Source organism: Anabrus simplex, chromosome 1, assembly GCF_040414725.1.
Source record: "Anabrus simplex isolate iqAnaSimp1 chromosome 1, ASM4041472v1, whole genome shotgun sequence".
Taxonomy (NCBI): Eukaryota; Metazoa; Arthropoda; class Insecta; order Orthoptera; family Tettigoniidae; genus Anabrus; species Anabrus simplex.
This window is the reverse complement of record NC_090265.1, coordinates 1,331,246,869-1,331,268,532: the sequence shown is the minus strand read 5'-3', so window position 1 is coordinate 1,331,268,532 and position 21,664 is coordinate 1,331,246,869. Positions and strand designations below refer to the sequence as shown.

General features: G+C 38.0%; 1 protein-coding gene across 1 annotated transcript in view; it reads left to right on the top strand.

Annotated features, from left to right (window-relative positions):
- unc80 (unc80, NALCN channel complex subunit) overlaps positions 1-21,664 on the top strand; it is a 1,117,323-nt gene that overhangs the window by 302,565 nt on the left and 793,094 nt on the right. The window contains exons 7-8 of the mRNA XM_067137759.2: positions 5,449-5,614; positions 21,029-21,248. Coding sequence (XP_066993860.2) covers positions 5,449-5,614; positions 21,029-21,248 — 386 coding nt within the window. The remainder of the gene's footprint in view (positions 1-5,448; positions 5,615-21,028; positions 21,249-21,664) is intronic.

Here is a 21,664-nt window from a genome sequence, read left to right as displayed (position 1 = left end):
TATGGAGTCACTAAAATAGTGTTCTTCCGCTGCTTCTTCTATGACGTGTGCCTAGCTCGGGGTTTCCTAAGCCACCCACTGGGTGTTTAAGGCGCCGCTCTGACGGACGTTCTATTGCACAATCTGATGTTGCTCCCAACATCCACACAAAGAAAGATTGCTGCCTGCTTCCTTCCCAAGCATATAACTTAAAATAATTATTAATTGTGATGATACAGTCACAATATATATAAGAAAAGTCCAATAATATTGCCTTGAGGAACTACCCTCTTAATGATTACAGGATCAGATAATGCTTCACTTACTTAATTCTCTGAGTTCTGTTTTCTAGAAATGTTGCCGCCCATTCAGCCACTCTTTCGTCTAGTCCATTTGCACTCATTTTTGTCAGTAGTCTCCTTGGATAGATCAGTAATGATAAAATCCATTTGACCTCGTGAATGTTGCTGGAATCCTAGAATTTGAACTTCAGTGGAATAATTTATCCTAAAACTGAAGTACCGTGTATCAAATTAGTTTATAATTTTGCAAACATGACTGATACAATCAGAAACATGCTTTCCCAAAGGTCACATGCGACATATGTCAAGCTGACTGGCCTCTAATTACTGTATCTGCATTATGTTAAACAGACTTTCCTTTGTACACGGTCTACTATAGCAATTCTCCATTGGGATAACTCCTCCATGCAAACAATAATCAGCAGTATGTAAAGGTAGTTGGATATAAGGATAATGTCCAGATAGAGGAGGTGACTAATACTGTTGAATTACTGAGATTTACCTTTGATAATATAGACATTTACAAAAAGATACAAAGTTGAAAGCTAGAAAAGCAGCCGAGATTGATAAGATTTTAGGGGATATATTAAAGGCTATGGGGTTGGGATTTAGTGCCATATCTGAAATATTTATTTAATTAACTTACCTACTGATTGCATGAAGGAGTTTTACTAAATGAATGGAGAGTTACAATAGTAGCCCCAGTGTACAAGGGAAAGGGTGTTAAATATAAAGCAGAAAAAAATTACAGACCAGTCAGCTTGACATGTCTAACCTCTGGGAAATCATTCTTTCTAATTATATTAGACATGTTTGAAAAATTACTAACTGGTTTGATAGACAACAGTTCCGGTTTAGGGTAGATTATTCCAGTGAGGCTCAACTTGTAGGATTCCAGCAAGATATAGCAGATATTTTAGAATCAGGAGGTCAAATGGAGTGTTGACCTATTAAGGCTTTTGCTAGTGTAGATCATGGGAGACTGCTGATGAAAAGGAGGCTATTGGACTAGACAAAATAGTGGTTGGATGGGTGGCTACATTTCTAGAAAATAGAACTTGGATAATTAGAGTAGGTGAAGTGTTATCTGATCCTGTAATGATTAAGAGGGGGTCTCACAGGGCAGCATTACTTGACCTTCATGTTTTCTTATGTCTATAAATGGTATGAGTAAAAAACTGGAATCACAGATAAGGCTAGCTGTGGATGATGTTATATTATCTAGAAGAGAGAATAAATTTCAGGATTGTGAGCGACTACAAAATGACCTAGAGAAAGTTGTGATATGGACAGCAGACAATGGTATGATGAAGAATGGAACAAAAAGTCAGGTTGTTCTCAGTTTTAATTACTGTGTTGAGGGGGTGGTAGTACCCCATGGGGATCACTATAAGTACCTAGGTGTTAATATGAAAAATGATCTTCACTGGGGTAATCACATTAACAAGGTTATAAAGAAAATTTACGGATCTCTTCACATGGTTATCAGGGTATTTAACAATTGTAGTAAGAATGCACTGTAAATGAGAGGGCATACAAGTCTCTGGTAACACCCCTATTTTTAGAGTATGGTTCCAATGTATGGGACCCAGACCAGAACTACTTGATTTAAGAACTGGAAGAGATCCAAATGAAAGCGGCATGATTTGTTCTTGCTGATTTCCGACAAAAGAGTTATGATAATGTTGCACAAACTTTGTGCTGAAAAGACACTTGAAAATATTTAGCACATTATATTTGTTGAGAAGGAAACCATTCATTTTAAGTGTTGACTCAGTTATTAGTTATTTTCTCAATCTTCCAAAATACAAAATATAACACTTAGAACACTATAACATACCTGTAAATAACCATATAAGTAACAGAACAACATGTTTCATTCTACTGTGCAAGGAAATCCTCAGATTGTATCAAATCTCATTTAACCATGTGTGCGTGCATGCATGTGTGTGTGAACTTGTTAATGAATTTGAATGGGTGTTATTATGAACAAGTGTGACAAATTATGTGAATGATAAATTCCATTATTGTCAATTTAGTAGACTCAAGAAAGTTTTTTTTACTTACCTTAAAACCCATTCTAGTTTCATAACCATTGCCTCCAGTGCTCGAGCCTGGATTGATTTCAGTTCACTAGCTTCACTTGAGGCTTGCTAACACATGTATATCTGTAGGGGAGGTTAGGGGAGGTAGGGGAAGTCAGAGTGGGGACAACTCCATTCATTGGGGGGGGGAGAGAGAGAAGTGCTATGTGGCTATCGTCTATTTATCTCCACGCGTATTCGAAAATTAATGCATGATAATGCTTTTCTTTTTGTTGGAAGAAATTAATGTGCAGCAATTAATTAAACAGTACTTTGTACGACTATCTTCAGTGATAAAATAATAGCCTGCTAAAAGGTCCTAAGTGGCAGCTGCTGCCAAGATTCATAGACTTTGGTGCAGATATAACGTAATCCACATTCCAGATGTATTTTGTACAAGAGTAATCTCCACTGGGATTAATTAAGAGTTAAAGAAAAATAATGTGAAATTCACAGTCATTGACAAATTTCTGCAACATAAACAATATTGTACATATAAACACATGGTTAAAAGAATGGTTGATAGAATCTGAGGATATACTCTTAGAACAAAATATATCATTGTTACCTTTTTTTTATAAGGTACGTTACAGTCTTCTAAGTGTAACATTTCATGGTTTGATAGACTGGAAAAAAGTTATATTATTCATTATATTAATGATATTAATGAAAGAAGTACTTCTATAGTTTCTACAGTACTTACAAGGGGCACCCTTAAGCTCAAATGCTGTGAACCACATGAAAATAAGCTTAGAATATGAATCATTTGTCACAAAACTTTTCCATGCAAAACTCAGCAGTTATCTGCTAGTCCCATTAGACTTTGGCATTTTTGTCTGCACTGATAAGTATAACTGCTGTACAAATGTGTCTCTTGGAGTGTTTGGTTGCGGGTCATAGTGTAAACTGTGTACAATGGCATCATAAGGAGATTTAACCCCATGAATGTGTCAAAATATTGGAGACAATGTTGCTATATGCTGAGTATGAAAACACAATCGGAGTAGAGGATGTGGAATTTGCGAATATGTTATAAAGCATAATAATGCAGAAATATTATATAAGATAATGGGGATGATGCAGAAATGCATGGCATTACACTGGATATATATGCGATTTTGAAAGAGTGGGAGAGGCTGCACCTGAAGGGTGTCATTCAAGCTGTGCCAGACTTTCATCTCCAGAGCAACAGGAACCGTCAAGTCAAAGTGAGTACAAATTGTTTCCACCCAGAAGGCCGAGATATTGATGACAGCATACTGGAGAACATTTATGAAGACTATAAAAATTGTGACTTCAACTCCTATAGCAACCCAGTGAGGCACTGGAAGTAAGTCAGATTGCAAGTTAATTTTAAATTATGTGACTAGCAAATGATGAGAAAGAGCTCAGTTCAGACAAAACAGGCTGTTACAATTACAAACTTCAAGAGAGCATGTAATGTTGCAATTTGATAGATTGAGGGCAAATGGGTCTATAGTTCACTATTGGAATCTGTAAATGTGGGCACTAGAAGTGTCTAAAATAGTTGGCCTACACAATTTCAAAGCTTTGATTTCTTTTATCAACAATCTCAAGGCCGAATATAATATTTCATCCAGGCATATTACTATATTTGTCACTCACAAGGGCATAGAAAAAGATAATAGTATACATCAGAAGGTACGAGAGTTTGCAGAGGAAGTGAACAGATTTATAACAGAAGGGAGGGTGTACAAAGGACATGTTTGGAACAGTACCAAACTGAATTTCATTATGAAATGTTTTCGTGTCAACACTATCTCACAGAGGAGAGTACTACAGCTTGTGTGTTGTGGTTTGCACATAGTTCTATACACAGCTATACAACTGGTTTGCTTTATCAGTGAGTGGCAGATTAGCTAACAAGCTGTGTATTTGTTTTCAAGAGACGTAAGGCACATTTGGCATAAATGTTTCAAAGAAACTTGAAGCAACATGTCCATGAGACATTTGTAAAGTTACATGATCAACATTTCACCATTATAATTCACTCCTTGTTAAACAATTTACTTTATGCACTAAACTACAAGCCTATGTTGGAGTATTCTTGGCAGAAGGCAGGTTAAGACATTGGCATACCCAAAAAATTCTTTTAAATTTAACATTACTTTCAGATTTAAGCAGTCCAGTATCAAAAGCCACATCAATTAAAAATTGTGGCTTAGTGAGATGTACAAATGGTTCTCTTCCACTTTGCTCTAACCATTTCATTGAAATCCCATATCAACATTTTGAAGAGTAACAGCAGCACTATTAGGTCAGTAAAACAAATGTTACCTATAGTATTTATTTTAAGCAGAGGGCTTGTGACACTGTTGATGGAAAATGTAACAATATACTTACAGCATTGAATTTTGTGTGTGTTCTTCATATTATAAAGATAATATGGTTATATTTTTTTCACTCTGCTTTACGTCACCCCGACATGGCGATGATGGGATAGGAAATGGCTAGGAGTGGGAAGGAAGTGACCATGGCTTTAATTATTAAGGTACAGCCATGGCATTTGCCTGGTGTGAAAATGAGAAACCACGTAAAACCATCTTCAGGTGGCTTTGAACCCACTATCTCCCAGATGCAAGCTGATAGCTACTTGACCCAAACCTCATAGCCACTTGTGTGATAATATCATTTCTTGCGTTACCCAAGTTTCTCTCTTAGTGCTCGAATAGATGATTATTCAAATGTCTCGTGAAGTAGAGTGGGAATGACACAGACCACTGTTATTGTGGTGAATGATCTCTATTCTAAGCATGTTTTCATGTGGTTCTGAGCTTTAGAGGTCAAGGATGTCCTTTGTTAGTGGAAATAATGACAGGAAGATATTTGAGATTGTTGCATGTGCCACTAGAGTGCTTTATAAACTTCGATACCTACATGATAGTTATATTTCTTGTCTCTTGAAGTAATTTTTTGTGTAAGGAAGTTTCAGTTTATGGAACAATTTTAAGATGTACGTCCTAAATTATTCTAAGATCTTGTATCAGCATTTCTTAGTTCATCAATCTGAAATACACTTGAGTAGTTCTGAATGTCATTCTTTTTGTTTTTGATATTTGAAGGAAGGATACCAATCTACAAAATTTGGGAGCAGCAGAGACAAAGCTTCTGTACACTTTGCACTGGATCCTCCTGGATGCTGCAGAAGAATGTGCTGATGCAGACTTCGAGAAGGGCATTTACCATGCCTCACCATTTTACTACTTATTCTCCATCCCAGCAATCTCAGTATGCAATTACTTATTGGAAAGTTTGTAAGCATGTTCTGATCTTCTATTTATGAAAACAGTAATATATATGATCACTTTCCTCAAGACAAAAGTATACATTTCCATTTATATCCAAATGTTGCATGCACAGTATTGAATTTTGGATTTCATACAATAAGATGACCTATTTTATACTAAATTTAATTTTTTGTGATATAGCTCATTACCCACAACAGTGGGTAGAACAGAATGGTTTGGAATTGACAATGGGATAAAAGAAGGGGGTGTTTTGTCTCCTTTGCTATTCATAAGGATGATGGATGTCATTGTAAAGGCAGAAAGGGAAGATTATAGAGGGGAAAGAATGAATGATGTTTGCAGATGATGAAGATGGGAAGAAGATAAGGAGGAGCAGGTACAGCAACAGCTGAATGTACTGAAAGGATGGATTGAACAATGGGGATTAAGGATCAACTTGAAGAAGAACGAGACAATGGTGATTAGTAGAGGAAGTAAAGAAAAAAAAAAGGTGCTATCAAAATTCGAGACAAGGAACTGGAAATAGTAGAACACTTGAATTACTTGGGAAGTGAACTGACAGAAAATGGAAGACTGGATATGGAAATTAGTAGAACAATACAACTGGGGAGTGCCTTTCTCCAATGAAAGCTAAAGAAGTAATGTATAAGAAATATTACTTACCATACCTATAATAACATATGCAGCAGAAACCTGGATGACGACTCAGAGAGATGAGAGTAAGGTACAGGCAGCTGAAGTGAAATTCCTGAGTAGTATGGTACAGAAGGCAAGGAGGGAGAGAGTGAGACATGAAGATGTATGAAAAGAGCTAAATATGAAGAAACTAAATGACAAACTGGAACAGGTGGTTTGGATATGTCAAGTGGATGTAAGAAGAAAGACTGCCAAGTCAAGCACTGGAAAACAGATGACAAGGAAGAGAGGACAAGGCAGACCAAGGTTATGATTGATGGACTCTGTGAAGAACAGCATAGGACAACAGAACTTGGGCAGGAGCACAATGTTGGATCAGGATTGGTGGAGAGACAGGACGAAGTTGAGAGTAATCATATTTTCCCCCAACTGGAAAGGGGAATTAATATAACAAAAAAATTATGTATATCATATTTCACCGCATAATCATCGCACTTTTTGCACCAACATTTCTTAAAAAACTTTAGGGTGCGACCATTACGTGAAGAATTTCTAATACCAATATTTGTATTACTAAAAAACTTATAACTAAATTGTATTTGATACAAGTGTAAGGTACATGTAATACTTGCATATATACACTGAAATAATGAAAATAGTGCGAGTCAAACCATAACTAAATTCATAAATAAACAAATAATACCGGTATATGTACGATGCATGACAATTATAGTATGGTTCCAGTGTATGGGACCCTCACCAGGATTACTTGAATCAAGGACTGGAAAAAAGTCCAAAGAAAAGCAGCACGATTTGTAGTTTGACGATGTGATCACGAGACAGTGTACAATTTATTCACCAGTTATATGAGTTCTCATTTGAAATATGTAAGGCTGTAAGTTAATGCTTGTCGGCAACGTCTCTTTGAAACACCGGCACCTTGTCTACTTGACTACTAGTACAGCTTTCAAAGCCTTGCAACCAGGGGTACACTGGTATCAGAATGCTCAGGAAAATGGCAACAAAATGAGTCACTGAGAATCTAATTCACGAAAAAGAAGTTAATATTTGTTCTTGTCACTGGTAACATCAAAATGAATGTGTCCTTTTTTCATTAACACTGTCATGTAATCAGCCGCCAAGGGCCACATTCTTGTGGTGTGCTATAATACATAATCGAACTTTCCGGTTCTGGGAAATTTACGAGTAGGTACACCCCTGCTTGCAATTCTTGTAGGTCACCATAAGTTGACCTCTCCATGTCCTGGGGGTATGATTTAGGTTTTCCCTGTTTCTTGTTTATTAGGTACTCACGCGAAAATATCAACTGATCTGGAATGTACAGATGCATGTGTTTGTGAGTGATGTGATTACTGTATTGTAGACATGTGTGTGTGTGACAGTTTAAGTTTTATTTTGTTTTTTTGGCATGTTTGTAGAAATAATATGTTTTTTAGTAAAATAATACTGAACAGTTACCGGCAGGAATTTTTATTATCAAAGGGTAGAGAATTCATAACTTATGAGTAATTTACATAGCAACACATTAATGTGTGAAGCATTTATTTGTGATCACGGGTAATTACAGAAACTATTCTGTGGTCTTCAAGCTAAATGTAATTGTTTTTGCTGAACAGTATGAAAATAGAGCTGAGGAAAGGATATTTTCAGTTAGTAAAAAGGTGCTGCATAACAGGCGTGAATTAAAAGACAAGCTAAAAAAGAAAACTATAATATATGCGCGATTGTCAGCTGGTACGGCAGCTTCGTCTGATGATGTCACGTGATCCCAGCCGATCAACATGGTGGGATCCTGGTCTTCTGAAGTAGTCTCCACATTGTCGATGGCATTGTATTCGTCAGAAGTCGTACCAACATCTCGCAAAAGTGACTGTGTTGCTAAACTCCCCATACGCCATACACGTATTTAAATTGTGCTTTCATATGCAATTTACATTTAAGTTCTGTTTACCTTTTAAGTGGCTTGAAAAACAAAATTTGAACATGCAATGATTATGCAATGAAATGTTAAAATCCGATTTATTGTATATTGAAAATAAAGGGTGCAACGATTACATGGTGGCGACGATTTGCTGTGAATATGGTACATGCAACCAATTCATCGTCATTATAGACTGTTATATCTTTCAGGATTCAGTCTGCAAGCCTCTAGGTACCTCCACCACCTTGTAAGTCCATGTAGCACCACAGCCTTGCAACACTGCTCTGTGCATTTTCAGTATCCTAGAATACCATGGTTAGGTTTTTGCCTTTCTCCCAATGCTCTTCTATCAGCATTTGGACATTGAAAATAAGATCTACAGTTGACGTATTACCTTAGAGTCCATACTTGGACTCTTCCAGCTGTGGCTCAGCTGCTAGTCTATGGTCTTTTTGAGAATTTCGAGAATTTTTGAGCTCATGTGACAGGAAGGTTATCCCTCTGTAGGTAGTGGTTTTTGTCATCTTTCTTCTCCCATATTGCAGTCTTCAGGTATGTTGTCTTACCACACTGAATTGATAATTCTGTGTACCTGCTGTGATTCTTGTACTCAGTTTGTTTGATCATGTCTGCATTCATTTCATCCACTCCTGGTGTTCTTACTTTAGGCACAATTCTGCTCTTCCAGTGTCCCATTCATCAGGTAATCACCAAGCTCGATAGCTGCAGTCGCTTAAGTGCAGCAAGTATCCAGTAATCGGCAGATAGTGGGTTCGAGCCCCAATGTCGGCAACCCTGAAGATGGTTTTCCGCGGTTTCCCATTTTCATACCAGGCAAATGCTGGGGCTGTACCTTAATTAAGGCCATGGCCACTTCCTTCCAATTCCTAAGGCCTTTCCTATTCCATCGTTGCCATAAGACCTATCTGTGTCAGTGCGACGTAAAGCAAATAGCAAAATAGCTTCACTCATCAGGTGATCAAATGGTTCTGCAGGACTTCTCTGATGTCACTTTCTTTTCTGACCTTATCCCCATTTTTCATCTTAAAGCACCTTTATGATGTTTGCTTGTTTCCATTGCCTTTGACTTTGTTATATAGCAGGTTCATATTGTATCTGGTGCCCTCTTTGAGTTTATGTGTGAATATGTGCAACCGACACCTATGCTTTAAACACATACGTCAGATAATTCGAGGCCAGGATCGCAACTGGGAAAGGCGATTGACACAGCCCTGAACTGGAAATGGTTTTAATCATAAATCAATAAAGGATATGACTCAAACAGTACTAGCAATGAAATACCAATAAGATTTAAATAAGATTTAAAGAAATTAAAATAAAATGAAAACAAACAAGAAAATTGAAGCCAATGATTAAAAAGGGAAAAGAATTTCAACGTGAACATACCTTCCTCAGTGGTTTTTACAACATCTTTGTAGGAGCTCAACATTATTATGCTCAAGAATAATAAGGAAAATTGTGACAAGCTCCATGTTTTAAATTCAGCCATATTACATTATCACCAATATTATTACTATTAACACGGCCTAACTCGGTCGTTCTTTCACGAGACTCATTTCATTTTTTAACGTAGGAGTGTGTACATCTCATTCTCGATACAACAATAGTCATGGCTCATTCATTGCCACAAGTCATGGAGTACAAAACGGAGAAGAAAAACTAAAAGAATGAAGGTATCAGCATGGGACAGAGACCAACATCTTTGAACCATAGCAACAAAGATAAATCAAAGGGAATCGCAGGCATAGGTATAACTAAAACTTCAAAAAAGTAAACATGGTGGCCCCTCGGGCAAGCAAACACCCAAGGCGGGGACATGGCAAAAATAAATAATATCGTACCAAGAATAAACATGAGGTACTGAAACAAGATTAAAATAAAAATTGAGCTGGCTGATATATCATCATTTCACCCCTTCCTCACTCATCAACACACATCCTAGCTGCCTCTGTGGGTCCGTGGTAGAGTGTCGGCCTTCGGATCCCAAGATAGCGGGTTCAAACCCGGCAGAGGTAGTCGGATTTTTGAAGGGCGGAAAAAAAATCCATTCGACACTCCATGTCGTACGATGTCGGCATGTAAAAGATCTCTGGTGATACATTTGGTATTTACCCGACAAAATTAATTAAATCTCAGCCATAGACGCCCAAGAGAGATCCGGTTTACTCTAGGCCCGCTAGATGGCAGAGTAAACCGGAACGTCGAAATTGACGAGCAGACAGCCAGATGGCGTCAAATCGAAATGTCTGCAAACGGTAGCTGAGGCCATACGATTATTATTATTATTATTATTATTATTATTATTATTAACACACATCCTAGCATTCACACACATGTCGGTACAACCAACAATATGAGCAGCCGCTCCACTTATCAAACTCAAAATTAATTCATGCACCGTGACTCACCTGGTCACTAATCAGGCCTCGTGTAAATCAAGTAGCAGTGTGCATCACACAGATAATTTAACAACGAGATCGTAGGAATCCTGTACACAAACTCATTACCACAGGCGCTCTGTACAATGTGAATGAAGTTCAAGTCGAGGCAGGGGGCATTCATACAACAGCTGGCGAAATATCATGCAGTGCACAATAATAGAACAAGATCGAGACCCAGTTACTAACACTTCATATAATCACAACACATCAACAAGCACACATTCATTCATGCAGCAGAGCTGAAGGGTATATATCAATCAGCTATGGTAAAACTGAAGAATACCAGGACAACATCACTATATCAAAGTTAAAACAAGGTTTGCATGTACCTGTGATATTAAAAATCAAGACAAAAAGTAGGACGCAAATAAGACCTCGTATTTGAATAAGTTAAAAAGCCATTTAAAGCAAGGAAGGCTACTTCTATCGGCAAGGGCTCCATGGTTAAAGCATCACAAAAAAACAAGGCAAAGAAGTGCAGTTAAGAGATAACACTGCTCGTCTCGTAAAAGCAACGACCTTCCGTCATTACAAACGAGGGTGCTGCCTTCTCTACTACATCGGCAGAGTTACTTAAGTCGTTTGAATTGAGGCTGTAAGAATTCATTTACCAATAAGAAACATCATACTTATGGGTGTGCCATTCGAGTGTGGCACATAACTCACAATTCATTTTTTTCTTCAACTATCCTTTTGCCATGGTTCATGGATCATGGTGTGGGTTACTGTAGTCACGTCGTAGATCGTGAACCATGGGCAGTGGCTGAGTGGCCTAGTAAGTGGTCCTGAGAGTCGGGATACCAGTTGCTATGGAATGGGAGTGGGCATCTCGGACATATTCTGAGTCATGGCCCTCCTTGTGCTCAGGCGGCTAGGACTATACAATTCACCGGTGGTCCATAACCCATTAGAGGAGAGATCCTCACTTGGACTATGTGCAAGTAGGATAGCATCCTGCTTCAAGAATTTACTGAGCTCAGAACATTTTAAGCAAGCCTCGGACCTATGGGAGTAACGGAGTCCCACTCCCATTTGACAGGCGAGGGACTCCCTGGAAACAACTTGGCGAACGAAATGGAATTCGATGGGGAGCTATCAATATTAATGGGGCTTATGGAAGAAAGAAAGTAGAACTGGCTGAGTCTGCAAAGAGGATGCATCTGGATGTGCTAGGAGTAAGTGATGTTCGGGTAAGGGGAGATAACGAGGAAGAGATGGGATTTTATAAAGTGTACTTGACGGGTGTTAGAAAGGGAAGGGCAGAATCTGGGGTAGGGCTCTTTATCAGGAATACCATTGCACGCAACATAGTTTCTGTTAGGCACGTAAATGAGCGAATGATGTGGGTAGATTTGTCAGTTGGAGGAATTAGGACTAGAACTGTCTCTGTGTATTCACCATGTGAGGGTGCAGATGAGGATGAAGTTGACAAGTTTTTTGAAGCATTGAGTGACATCGTGGTCAGGGTCAACAGCAAGGAGAGGATAGTGCTAATGGGTGATTTCAATGCGAGAGTTGGGAATAGAACTGAAGGATACGAAAGGGTTATTGGTAAATGTGGGGAGGATACGAAAGGGTTATTGGTAAATGTGGGGAATTTTACATTAAGAATTTCATTCTTCAGGTTCCGTATTGAATCAAGATTCACAATAAAGAAAGAAAAAGATACTATCCACCTTTTCAATACTATATATTACGTAAAAATTTTACATTTTTGTTAAATCATCACGTTTTTCGACAAGATTCCATGTCGTCATCAGCCAAGAACAAATTACACAAAGACAAAATACATTGATCATGATCATTGTGGGGAAGATATGGAAGCTAATGGGAATGGGAAGCGTTTGCTAGACTTCTGTGCTAGTATGGTTTTAGAAGTTACGAGTACATTCTTCAAGGATAAGGCTATTCACCACTACACATGGGAGGCTAGGGGTACCAGATCCATAATAGACCATATCGTAACTGACTTCGAATTCAGGAAATCTGTTAGGAATGTACGAGTTTTCCAGGGATTTTTCGATGATACAGACCACTATCTGATCTGTAGCGAACTAAGTATATCTAGGCCTAGGGTAGAGAAAGTGAAATCTGTCTGCAAACGAATAAGTGTAGAAAACCTCCAGAACGAGGAAATTAGATAGAAGTACATGGATATGATTAGTGAGAAGTTTCAAACAGTAGACAGTTAGCAGGTTCAGGATATAGAAAGTGAATGGGTGGCATACAGGGATGCTGTAGTAGAAACAGCAAGGGAATGCCTAGGAACAACTGTGTGTAAAGATGGGAAAAGGCAAACATCTTGGTGGAATGATGAAGTGAGAGAAGCTTGAAAACGTAAAAAGAAGGCTTATCAGAAATAGCTCCAAACAAGGGCCGAGGCAGACAGCGATTTCTACATAGATGAAAGAAACAGAGCAAAACAAACAGTTGTTGAATCCAAAAAGAAGTCGTGGGAAGACTTTGGTAATAACCTAGAAAGTCTAGGTCAAGCAGCAGGGAAACCTTTCTGGACAGTAATAAAGAATCTTAGGAAGGGAGGGAAAATGGAAATGAACGGTGTTTTGAGTAATTCAGGTGAACTCATAATAGATCCCAGGGAATCACTGGAGAGGTGGAGGGAATATTTTGAACATCTTCTCAATGTAAAAGGAAATCATCCTGGTGGTGTTGCGAACAGCCAAGCTCATGAGGAGGAGGAAAATGATGTTGGTGAAATTACGCTTGAGGAAGTAGAAAGGATGGTAAATAAACTCCGTTGTCATAAAGCAGCAGGAATAGATGAAATTAGACCTGAAATGGTGAAATATAGTGGGAAGGCAGGGATGAAATGGCTTCAGAGAGTAGTAAGATTAGCATGGAGTGTTGGTAAGGTACCTTCAGATTGGACAAAAGCAGTAATTGCACCTATCTGTAAACAAGGGAACAGGAAGGATTGCAACAACTATCGAGGTATCTCATTGATTAGTATACCAGGCAAAGTAATCGCTGGCATCTTGGAAGGGAGGGTGCGATCAGTCGTTGAGAGGAAGTTGGATGAAAACCAGTGTGGTTTCAGACCACAGAGAGGCTGTCAGGATCAGATTTTCAGTATGCGCCAGATAATGGAAAAATGCTAGGAGAGGGATAGGCAGTTATGTTTATGTTTCGTAGATCTAGAGAAAGCATATGACAGGGTACTGAGGGAAAAGATGTTCGCTATACTGGGGGACTATGGACTTAAAGGCATTTATGTTGACAATTGGGCCTCAGTGAGAATTGATGGTAGAATGAGTTCTTGGTTCAGGGTACTTACAGGGGTTAGACGAGGCTGCAATTTTTCACCTTTCTGTTCGTAGTTTACATGGATCATCTGCTGAAAGATATACAATGGCAGGGAGGGATTCAGTTAGGTGGAAATGTAGTAAGCAGTCTGGCCTATACTGACGACTTGGCCTTAATGGCAGATTGTGCTGAAAGCCTGCAGTCTAATATCTTGGAACTTGAAAATAGGTGCAATGAGTATGGTATGAAAATTAGCCTCTCGAAGACTAAATTGATGTCAGTAGATACGAAATTCAACAGAATTGAATGTCAGATTTGTGATACAAAGGTAGAACAGTGCAGGAAACTATCCTCATTTTTCTGTATTGAAAGTCGGTTAAAGGAGAACAATAAATCTTTGATTTCCACCTATTCAGTACTTAGTATACACTATCACTAATACAGTATCACTAATTTTGTGATGATGAAATTAGTCCTCTGTGTGTGTGGGTGCACAGGGATATGTATATAAAGAATAAGTGATGATTCAGAGTGGCAGGTCGTAGGGTGCTATAATATTAGCTCACTTTTATGCCACTTGGACATGTGTGATATAAAATAAAACATCGGAAGAGAAGAAAAACACGGCACATTCAGATGGAGTTTCATTGGATATCTAAGAACCAAGTAGTATTTTTCCTTATATGTAAAAGAAGAACATTTTTATTTTTAAATCCCATGGGAATAACGGGTAATTCTGTTAGTGCCTTATAAGTTGCAATTTTATTTTCTCTTGGTCATTTTCTTTTTGAGATACATTCCTTTCTATTATTGATGTTCTTACCATGGTATTACTATCTCCACTTAGAAGTTCATTTCCCCACATTCTTCAGTTTCTTCTTTTACCAAGATGGTTTTCAGTTTGATCCATTCTTCCTCTCTTGGCCAGTGGATTCTTATCTGTTCCAAATATTTTATCCTCTGGAACTCCCACATCTTGATCTTAGGCATCTTCCTAGTTCAGGAATCATTAGCTGGCCTGTAGTTTGTCTTGTGTACCACGTTGGCTGGTGTTTGTGGATGGAGATGGATCATTTACTGCAGTGTGCAGTGGTGGGTTGGGTGATGGAGATTTACATCATATTTTACTGTATTTTGATACACTAAAATGAAACCTATTGTGATATTTAAGAAAAGATCTTTCTTTTACAATAAGTAAAACAAATAATTAGGTTGTATTAGTGGTACACTAGGTATAGTATTATGAGCCTTTATTATTTATAGTCTGCTTTAAGTCGCACCAACACAGATAAATCTTATGGTTGCAGTGGGATAGCAAAGGACTAGGAGTGGGAAGGAAGCGACCATGACCTTAATTAAAGTACAGATTGGTGTAAAAATGGGAAACCCTGGAAAACCATCTTCAGGGCTATCAACAGTGGGGTTTGAACCCACTATCTTCTGAATGCAAGCTCACAGCTGCGTGCCCCTTAACCGCATGGGCAACTTACTCAGTATATTATGAGTTTTGATTAAATAATAATAATAATAATAATAATAATAATAATAATAATAATAATAATAATTGTATGGCCTCAGCTACCGTGTGCAAGCACCTGAATTTGATGCCATGTGGCTGCTTGCTCGTCTATTTCGATGTTCTGTTTTACTCTAGGGTGACTAGATAGCAGAGTAAACCAAATCTCACCGGGCGAGTTGGCCGTGCGCGTAGAGGCGCTCGGCTGTGAGCTTGCATCCGGGAGATAGTAGGTTCGAATCCCACTATCGGCAGCCCTGAAGATGGTTTTCCGTGGTTTCCCATTTTCACACCAGGCAAATGCTGGGGCTGTACCTTCATTAAGGCCACGGCCGCTTCCTTCCAACTCCTAGGCCTTTCCTATCCCATCGTCGCCATAAGACCTATCTGTGTCGGTGCGACGTAAAGCCCCTAGCAAAAAAAAAAAAAAAACCAAATCTCTCTTGGGAATCTAGGCAAAGTTTTCAATTAATTTTGTTGGGTAAACACCAAATGTGTCACCAAAGATCTTTTACATAATGACATTGTACAACATAGTGTGTTGAATGGACTTTTTTCCGCCCTTCAAAAATCTGACTACTTCTGCCGGGTTTGAATCCGCTATCTTGGGATCCAGAGGCCGACACTCTACCACTGATCCCCCAGAGAGAGCTATGACTAATGGCAGTTCAATTCATTTCTATTAGTTTTCTAATGTGAGTTTGCAGTTGTTGATGGAAATACTGCTCTTCTATATTCAAGAGGAATTAATTTTATTTTGTATATTTTGAGGTCAAAAATGCATAAGTGTATTTATTATTAGACATGTATTATACACAAAAATTATATGACCCGAAATTACTTTTGGACTTGATTTTAAAAATCAGTGTTTTCATTTCAACAATTACTTTAAAAAAACAACAGCTATATACTTAACTAGCAAATGTACCCGTGCTTTGCCACGGTATTCTACATTCTATATGGATTTCTCCGTAAATTACTGTAAAGTAAGATTATATTAAATTGCATGCCTCTTAGCACCATCCTTGAAACAAAACAGGAAGGATGAATACGTTGTTCCTGATATAAAGTAGGCATTGGGGAAGTTTTGAGGATAATGGCAGGCCACATTTCCTACTGCCAATCACAATCGAGTTCAGGAGTTTCTACTATAACGGCAGGATCACTTGGCAATTGCCATTCACAATAGAGATGGAGAGTTTTCAATATAAAGACAGGCCCTTTTTCATAATTTTAGTCACAGTCGAGTTCAAAAGATTTGATTATAACCGAGAAATGCAGTGCTATGTAACGTATCAACAATTGAGAAATGAAAATAAGTCATAGGACCAAAGTTGTTGATCTCTCCAAATAGAAAGGCGATTGTGCTTTCTGTTTTGTGATACGACTTACCGTTTAACCAACAATTATCCCGATACAAAGGTCTGCATTGTCATTAAAATTGCATTCATATTTTGATATTTTCCATGGCCAAAAGTTATACATTTGTATAGCGTGGAATTTTTCCTCAAAGAAAAGTGTCCATGTCTTGGGATTAGCACTCACATACATAGAAAGTAATTAAGGAAGAAAGTAATATAGTCAAGAAATTTGAAATTAATAGAAAATAGGATTAAAACTGAGGACAGCCAGATATGTAAATACCAAGTGGATGTATTGGAAAATCGAATGTCCCTCAATAAATTATGATAGTATGAGTTATGGATTTAAGAAAGTGGTAACAGAGGAGAAATTTTTTTTTTGCTTTACGTCACACCGACACAGATAGGTCTTATGGCGACGATGGGACAGGAAAGGCCTAGGAATGGGAAGGAAGCGGCCATGGCCTTAATTAAGGTACAGCCCCAGCATTTGCCTAGTGTGAAAATGGGAAACCATGGAAAACCATCTTCAGGGCAGCCGACAGTGGGGTTTGAACCCACTATCAGAAGAGAAATTTAGGTGCAGGGATTCTTAGGTAAACAGATAAAAGAAGATGACTTGTGGTGTTATTACTTAAGCTACTCCAGGATGGTTGTAGCCTCCAACGATATTCCGCCAATATCCCGCAGAATGGCCGATTGACGTCTCTCTTGCTTTCTACCCAAGGAACAACCATGAGTTTGCAGGAATGATGACAAAAATGGCAGTACGATACTTCCCTGCTGGCAAGCAGTCAGAGGCGTTGCCATGGTAACCTGTAGGTTCGTTGTCGGTCTGTTGGTCACTTGATGCAGAGCATGATACCCACAGAGAATAGTAATTTTCTCCGCCATTTGAAGAGTAAGCTAAATTATGAACATAACAAAATTTGTTTATAATGAAGAGACATTACACAAACAGTCCACGGATTTTACAGAAAACGAATAGTTCAAGAGAAAATGGAGGAAAACTGTTCTGGTTTTCCTATAAATCCCACGTCTATTTAAAGATTTTAAAATCATTTTCATATCAAAACCTAACGTACCCACAAAGATGCACATGAGATGCAATTATTTTATTTACATGTATTTACAAATTAAACACACACATAACCTTGATCACTGCTGTCACAACAGAACGCTCACATAACCAAGCCACCATTTTGACAAAAGCCAATCCTTGCACATGGAGAATACAACCTTGGAACACAAATAAAACAGTTGACTGCTTAAAAGCATATCCACACATTGTCACAAACATAACCTTGCTACACAATAACTCTCTTCCAACAACTTACTTAACAGTAATTAACTTCACCATCAAGATCGTCTATCATAGGTATCTTGGCCAGCCTTCCTGAAAGATACATTACAAACAATACCTTCTCGAAAACTCGAGAGTGCATAATACATAGATTGTAATGTATGGAATATTCTCAATCGTTCTCGTGCCTATTACCATTCTGGAAGTTACAGTGTGTTTCACAATTATGGATTACAATTTATATATACAGGTAAGAATAAATTATAATATTGATTTACAGGTATTTACATTAACTGAACTGATATGAATATTTATATATAGCACATGTTTCATGACATAACCTCACAAACAGCGCGATCATATCGTATGTACATATGATGTAATAATAATAATAATAATAATAATAATAATAATAATAATAAATGGATGTAACCCTTCATAGCCCTTGGCCTTCGGTTCAAGGGATCGGGTCAGGGATTTGAACTTTTCTTGGTTAATTCTAACGGTTTGGAGGCTGACCTGCACCTGGCTCTGGAGGCCACACACTATTATTGTTGTTGTTGTTATTATTATTATTATTATTATTGTTATTATTATTATTATGATTATTATTATATGATAAAAAACCAGGTGAGTTGGCCGTGCAGTTAGGGGTGTGCAGCTGTGAGCTTGCATTCAGGAGATAGTGGGTTTGAATCCCACTGTCGGTAGCCCCGAAGATGGTTCTCCATGGTTTCCCATTTTCACACCAGGCAAATGCTGGGGATGTACCTTAAGTAAGGCCACGGCTGCTTCCTTCCAACTCCTAGCCCTTTCCTATCCCATCATCGCCATAAGACCTATCTGTGTCAGTGCGACGTATGCCCACTAGCAAAAAAAAAATAAACATGATGAAAAATGTCCAAATACTGTACCCGTATTTTATTATTTTGCTTTCCCCCTCTCTTTTATGTCACTTGCATTTATCGTTTTTCCGCATACATTGTCATTTTTCTCCTCCCCCTTGAAAAATGATGCACCAAGGTTTTACTGTATTCTTAATTCCTTTTTTCTTTACTTGGCTGTTGGTTTGCCCTTAGCCTGCCAAATTTGGTATTGGCTGCTCAACCCTCAGCCAGACTGTCAAATGCGAAAGCAGGATATTTTGGCCTGACATGTTGTTATTTGTGATGATTATGAATTGATTGCAATTGATAGTCTAAATATAAAAACCATGTCTGAAGTAAAGTTAATCTGTATATGTAACATAAAGTGATCTTATGATTTAAAGCCTGCCTTGTAGCACTTGTCATTAAGACATCAAGTCTTCATGGTCTGACACCAGGGTTAGCAAGTTCGAGTCTTGGTTGAGGAAATTTTTTTCTCCATCTGAATTTTGGTTGGCAGTTTAGGAGAAGTGGTGGTATAGAATTTCTAATCAATAGACTGTGTGCCAAAATCCTGGATTCAATTTCAAAAACAGTGTTCATATGGAGTGAGATCATATGGCACTACTGATGGCGATTCATTTGTTGGATGAGGACGTTAAGCCTTGAGCAGATTCCTTGGTATTTTTCAGCAGGAGTAGGCTATGCATTGACACTCTGTTTCGCTGTCTCCCTATTTCGTTATTATCATCAAACACTACAAGACACACAAGATGTGGTCATCTTATTAAACACAGAGACATACAAGTAATGATCTTCACCTCTGAGGAAAGGAGTAATTAATTCCATGACCAAAGTGGTGTGTATAAGTAAATGAAGATCACAGTTCACCCACTATCATGGCTAAAGGATCATATCCAAGTGCCTAGACATTAGAACACACACATCTCCTGAAGTAACATCGAATTGTGTCTTTTTCAAAATTGTGTCTAGTTTCCTGGGTTATATAAATTTACTCCAGTTTATATAAGCCCTCATTTATTCTTGAACTAGCACAATTAACCTCTTAACATAGTAATTATTTACAAAATTGTGATTCTTTTTTACCTATTTTTTAATTGTTAAATTGGACTCTTTATTGAGGAATGTGACAGTGGTAACAATGAAAGTGATTTTTGCGAACTTAACAATGAAATATAAGCCACTGAAAAGTTCCCGTTTGATATCTTTATGTGTTCTTCTTTTAACTTACATGTAAAATAAATAACACAGCATTAAACAGATGGCAAGTAAGATAACATGACACTCAATACTGTACAAAAAATACATTGTTCATATTTGTGGCTGTGTGAAATACCCTAAAACAAGGATCAACACACAATGCTACATCGCACTCCTTACGCACGTACCTGGATTCCTTTCGTGCCTTCTTCCCTCTAGCATCGTGCACACAGAACTATCAGACACGCTAAACTCAGTGTCAAACTCTTCTTCACTCTCCATTTTCATCAAACAGGCGACGCACACTTAGATAGCAATAAATATGGAAAAGCTGTGAAAGCGAGCTGCCTGAGTCACTGGTTGAAGCAGAGACATCTTTTGGCAAAAATAGGAACCTGAAATAATAATTTTATAAATATCTGGCAGAAATACTGAAAAACAACAAGAAACAAGTATATTCGGGCCTTTAAATTAGGTACCGATCAGTGAGCAACATTCCCGAGAATACTCGGGTTTTTATTTTATATAAATATATAAAATCCTGATTATACTCAGGCTTTTATGCTAAGAGGTTAATATTACTGATCTGTAGTTGTTGTTCTAATATAAATACATTGTTTGCAATGAGAAAAAGAGAACTAATCTCTAATTAGAGGATTATCACAAAGATAATGTAAATTATAAGCAAGTGTTATTGTTACATACCTCACTGAAAGACTTCTAAGTGATTTTCCATTATGCTGCTAAAACAAAGTAATTATAATAGGAAGATAAATGGCAAGTATATTTGGTTTTCATCATAATTATTATTGTTATCTTTCAGTTGTTTATCTACCTATTTGCACCAATATGCCACCATTTGAAAGAATCAGACTTCCAGAACTTTCGCCTGGAGAATGGTCTGAAGATGTGGCAAGCTTTATGGGACTACCAGCATCCTGATACTGCATGCTTCACGGCACATGTCAAGCCGAAGCCTCGTTCATTATGGGCTAAGATGGTCAAGTGTCCTCAGCCACAGTTTGGTGACGTCTTCCTTGGTAGTGAGTATATTTAACTTTATATGCTGACTTTCATCAAATCATGTTTTGTTTATTATAATGTATTGTAAAATTTGACATCTTCCAGAACTATAAATATTGAGCCATGTGTAATCAGTTCCCTCTCCCCAAGAAATATCAGACACATTTAACAGTAAATTAAAAATTACTTCACCATGGCTGACAAGAATGAAGACATGTTCACTACAAGGACAACCCCTCCCTTTCCACCCCTAACTAGCCACTACTTCACTGCTAACAAGGTCGAAGCAAGTCTTCGGAGAAGTAGACCCCATGCAGCGAACGGCCCAGATAACGTACCGGCCAGAATTCTCCACCATTCTGCAGATGCATTGGCACATCATCGTCATCATCATCATCATCGATTTTCCGCTCCAGCAAGCCAGGTGCGGGTTTTA